The sequence below is a fragment of the Triticum dicoccoides genome, chromosome 7A (genome assembly GCF_002162155.2).
Source record: "Triticum dicoccoides isolate Atlit2015 ecotype Zavitan chromosome 7A, WEW_v2.0, whole genome shotgun sequence".
Classification (NCBI taxonomy): Eukaryota; Viridiplantae; Streptophyta; class Magnoliopsida; order Poales; family Poaceae; genus Triticum; species Triticum dicoccoides.
Genome location: NC_041392.1, coordinates 507,745,680 through 507,750,775, shown reverse-complemented (window position 1 = coordinate 507,750,775; position 5,096 = coordinate 507,745,680). Strand labels below are relative to the sequence as shown.

Sequence of the window (5,096 nt, the reverse complement as noted above, 5' to 3'; positions counted from 1 at the left end):
TCTCAGTCGATATTGGACAAGCTTCTCTTCAATCGCTACACCTAACTGTTAAACATGTCGCCTTTTAGTAGGTCAACACTCAACATCAAATACAACATTGCAGGTCGAATTGCCGTCCTATAGAACCCGACTTTTAGCTTTTGTGGCACTCTTTTGTCGCAAAGAACGCGAGAAGCTTGCGCCAGAAGTTAGGGGAGAACAATAAAGATGATAAATAAGGAGGACATCAACAATGGCCCATGTCAAAGACATTGGAGGCGGAGACATACCCCACGGCGATAGCAATAGATGACGAAAAGGTAGATTCATGGGCTAGAAAAAGATAATGGTAGTGGTGGCAAAAAAGGAAGATGACATGGTTGAACAAAGAAAGGGGGTTTGAGCACAATGAGGTTCAAAATGACCCACTTGCTTTATCACATTGATGGAGTAAGTGGTTTTAAGGTTGTACCAAAGGAGCGGCAAGTAATATGGATCAGTTGAATTAATTTTCTCTCCGACAAGATTCAATCATGCTTAAGAGGCAACACTCTACACATTTATTCTAAACTATCTACCGCCTAAAAAGCAAAACATCTGATTCTTGATGCCCACACTGCCGAACCTCCCAAAAGAAAAGACAAAATCACATAAAAAAATGCAAAAGACAAAACAAAAGCATAAACTAAGACCACACCCCATGTGCAATTACGGAGCAAACCAAAGGGCCTCCCCGCAAACACGCACCATTAAACCCCATTTTCTCGTGCCCTCTCCCCCTCCGTCTTCCCCACTCGCGCAACCCACACACAACCGCAGCGGCAAGCAACACGGGCCGTCCTCCCGCACGCACAGAGCCGACCCACCTCCCCCCCTTATCGACGAGCCTCTCAAAAGCCAAGATCTCCCAGCGCGCGGCGCCGTAATGCTCGCCTGATTGCGCTGGTCATGGCGCCACCACAGGAGCGGGACTACATCGGGCTGTCGCCGGCAGCGGCGGCGGCGGCCACGGAGCTGCGCCTGGGGCTCCCGGGGACGGAGGACGCTGCCGGGGACGGCGGTGGAGCGGCGTCGGAGGCGCCGCTGACACTGGAGCTCCTGTCCAAGGGCGGGGCGAAACGCGGGTTCGCGGGCGCGGTGGCGGAGGAGGAGGACGAGAAGAAGAAGGCGCAGCCGCCGGCCGCCAAGTAGGTGGACTGGGCGCCGGTTGGTGCCTTGGTGGTTCTGAGCATTTTATTCATCTATTTACCTTCATTTCCATTTATATTTAAATAAAACTTCTTGATGTTTGTCGTAGCAATTTCTTGCGAGCAGTCTTGCGGTTTCATGCGAAGATTCTTAGTAATAAGTTTGCTCGATTTAATTTCCTTCCTACCAGACATGACTGGGGTTTTAAACAGGGGAAGTTTTTGGCGTGAAATGCTTCGGCATCAACCAGGGGAAGTTTTTGGCGTGAAATGCTTCGGCATCAACCAGGGGAAGTTTTTGGCGTGAAATGCTTCGGCATCAACAAACAATTTTTTTAGTGGGATTCAACAATAACCAAGTTTAAACAGGGAAATTTCTGGTGGGTTGTTGTTTGCAGCCTTTCTGGCGGAAATAAAACTGGTTATTGATTTACTTGATTACTTTCTTACTGTATTTATGGTTTTCCTCCCCCCCTTTCCTTGAAAAATGTTCATTCTTGTGACGCCAAATCACAACAATCATTCTGCGTTTCTCAGTTTCTGTCAATAAGTTTTAGCAGATCGTGTTATAGGAGCAATTCATCTTCAAAATATCATCCTAATGAGCAGAACTATAAGACTAGAAAAAATAAATAAAACCTGTGGTGGTTCTGAAAAAGCTGAAGAAGCTTTCTTCTTGTGCGCGTCCTTGTTGGCTTTGGACAAGAAGCAACTTTTGTCTGTCTGGTCTCCACTTGCTCCTGGAATCACTGCAGTAAGTTAGTTAGCCAGTGCGCCAATTCACATGGATTTTTCCCCCTTTGTGCATCCGCCCAAGCATATCTAATTCTACCCACTGCTTCCAAGCTAATAGTAATCCGGTATCCCCTTGCCTTGTGGTCCTGGTTCAGTTTCTGTTGTAATTTCAGTACTTTGTGGCTACTAAAGCAGCCTTAATTCTTAATGGATATGTGTTTGATATGTTAGAATGTCTGTAACAGGGCACAGGTGGTAGGATGGCCACCAATCCGCAGTTACAGGAAGAACACCATGGCGACGAACTTATCTGCTCCCAGAAGCAAAGACGAGGCCGAGGCGAAGCAGGCACCGGCACCAGGCTGCCTTTATGTCAAGGTTAGCATGGATGGTGCTCCTTACCTCAGGAAGGTGGATCTTAAGATGTATAAGAACTATAAGGACCTCTCGCTGGAGCTGGAGAAAAAGTTCAGCGGCTTTACTGTTGGTGAGCTCTTGTTTTACCCTTCATCTTTGGCTCAGTTATTGCTTGGGATGCCACAATAGGCTTGTTGATGTTGTGTGGTAGTATATTCATAATTGTTTGGTGAGTAAATACTTTTTTCTACGTATTTTTACTTGGGCAGGTGCAGTCTTTACCGTATACATGTACTCTCCGTCTCCATACATTTTGATACTTAATATGGTTTCACATATTGTAGTATTTGGCGTTTTAGGGTCTTTAGTTCTGGTAATTGACGGTTGCCTCAGTTCGTAAAGAATAAATACCAGCTATTGTGCTTGTTTAATTTAAGGTCTCAACTTTCTGAACTGTATGTCATCAGGATCACATAACATGGTTTGTACTGACTGCAGCCTTAGGAACATCATTGATTTTGCCTGTGAGGTTTGTAGAAATGAGTTCACATGGTAATAACATTATTGTCCCATGTCACTACAAGCCTTAGTTGGACTTCTTTTCACAGATATGTTCCCATGAATGCTAGTTCCAGTATAACTCTTTTGCAAATGTTCTTTGAGAGGGCTTTACTTGCATACCGTGTGTTCCTGGTTCCTGCAGGTCATGGTGAATCGACTGGAAAATCGGGAAGAGATGGATTATCTGATTGCCGGCTGATGGATCTTAAAAGCGGCACTGAACTTGTGCTCACTTATGAGGATAAGGATGGTGATTGGATGCTTGTTGGTGATGTTCCATGGCGGTGAGTATTGAGTAATATGGATATTGATAAAATTATGCGCTAGCAATACAGATTTTGCAGCAATATTAATGCTTTTCATCTGTATTTGCAACTATCTAATCAGCGAGTTTTTTTTTACTTTCTATGTTGTCCATATGCATACACCCTGGCCTCCTGTGTCTTAAATATTTTAATGAAGTAACAAAGCTTAATACAGTAATGCATTTAATTTACTGGAGTACTTTAATTGCTGAAGTGTCTCATCTGGGGCTATTGATTTGGAGTGTTATTGAAAATTCATATCTCCCTCCTATGAAGATTTGGTTGAAATAATTTTGTACAAATAAATGGGAATGGTGCATGTTTTTTTTCGAGATTGAAGAGGGGGGGGGGGCACCATTTGTCGTATTGCACTCAAAAGAGATTGGCAGCCCCATACCAAGGAGTCGACCGTAACCGGTCATTACATCAGCAATGAATTACAGAAGGGTCGAACAGAAAGCAATTTTAGACATTCCAGCGGGTTCTTGATTTGTACATGTTTTGTGAAGCTGAATTTTTTTAAGACATTCTAGTGAGTTCTTGATTTCATCCAGCCATGATGTATTACTTTGTTTCCCATATGAGTCTGCCACATCATTGCAATGCCTGGCCCACCAAGATTTTGCACATTCCAATGAGTTCCTGAGCTTGATCCAGTATTCATCCTGTCCATAAAAAGCCACATGACTGGTAATATATATTCATTTTTCTGGTACCACAGAATGTTCACAGACAGCTGTAGGAGGATGAGGATCATGAAGGGGTCAGATGCAGTGGGCCTCGGTAAGTACTGTTAATATGTAGCAGAATAGGAAATCGTCACTTGTGTCCGTGAGTTTTTGTCATGGAAGGCTGGCAGAGAATCTACTGCTTGCACTGCTTTATTCTATATATACTGCTAGAAGAATAAATTTGGGTGAAGCAAGTTAGGCCTGTTCTATTAACTGTGGGACTTGCATGTCTATGTTTGCATAGTGTGTGTGTGTGTGTGTGTGTGTGTGTGTGTGTGTGTGTGTGTGTATGAGGAAGAATTGTCTTCTATATTTACCACTGTCAGTATGACTAACTGTTTGTGCTTAATTCAAACTTGTAACGTGAGAACTTACTCCCGCTTTTCAGCTCCGAGGGCCGCCGAGAAGAGTAAGAACCAGAAGTAGCAAGAACGATGAACCCGATCTGTTTCCTTTCCTGCGATCGCATCTTACAAGGGTGATGGACTTTATGTGTGATGAGAAAGGGATTTACTTATATATATAACCTACGTGTATTCTCTTTGTTATTTCCTTGTATGTTCGTTCGGAACAAGCATGTTAGATTGTGTAAGCTGATGTGTGTGTATCTACTACTACTGCACTACTTTGATTTGATTCGCGTGTGTTGTATGCGGTTTCCGTTGTAAATTGGTGTGCTCTGTCTGTACCGCAAACTCTTTTCTTTCATCTGTGTTTGGCGAGCCATGAGAAGAACGTTGCTTTCATTTCGTCTGATCATTTCTGGAACACTCTTTGGTTGCTCCAAGTGACATTATTTGTAACTGTGCTGTGCTTTGGGTGCACGCAGAAGCGTCAAACTGCGATGATTCTCCATGTCTGGTGGTTGGAAGATCGCATCAGGCCGTCGTAATCTTCCTCTGTTTCTGTTTCTGTTTCTGTTCCAAGGGAACTGCAGGAATGGCGCTGCCTCGGTTAACTCTGCTGTAGTAGATGGTCCTAGATTCGTTTTGGCGTGTGGTCTTTTCCGTGCTCTCCTCTACACTACACATATGCACCATGCACTGCAAGGTGATGCAACTCCGAAACCCTGTTGATTTCGAATAGTGGCCTTGAGTTCAATCAGTGCTTTGGTTAGTAGTGCGGGCCTTCCCCTCCATGGCCATGGGTGGTGGTGTTGTTGTTGTTATCCTTTTCCTGGCGCCATCATACTGTCTGTGTAAAGGGTGAAGAGGCTTCCTTGCAATCATTCGCTTTCATCC

The 5,096-nt window shown here is 44.2% G+C and overlaps 1 protein-coding gene across 1 annotated transcript; it reads left to right on the top strand.

Moving 5' to 3' along the window:
- Positions 1 to 756: 756 nt before the first annotated feature.
- LOC119328119 (auxin-responsive protein IAA21-like) lies at positions 757 to 4,608 on the top strand. The gene is made up of 5 exons (XM_037601149.1): positions 757 to 1,166; positions 2,147 to 2,388; positions 2,962 to 3,103; positions 3,846 to 3,907; positions 4,244 to 4,608. Exons 1-5 carry the CDS (start codon positions 928 to 930, stop codon positions 4,279 to 4,281), a joined length of 723 nt encoding a protein of 240 aa, XP_037457046.1. The 5' UTR covers positions 757 to 927; the 3' UTR covers positions 4,282 to 4,608.
- Positions 4,609 to 5,096: the final 488 nt, after the last annotated feature.

Coding starts and splice junctions, on each gene's coding strand:
- LOC119328119 (XM_037601149.1), top strand. CDS start 928: ATGGCGCCACCACAGGAGCGGGACTACATCGGGCTGTCGCCGGCAGCG. Junction 2,389..2,961: donor GTTCAGCGGCTTTACTGTTG/GTGAGCTCTTGT, acceptor TGGTTCCTGCAG/GTCATGGTGAATCGACTGGA. Junction 3,104..3,845: donor GTTGGTGATGTTCCATGGCG/GTGAGTATTGAG, acceptor CTGGTACCACAG/AATGTTCACAGACAGCTGTA.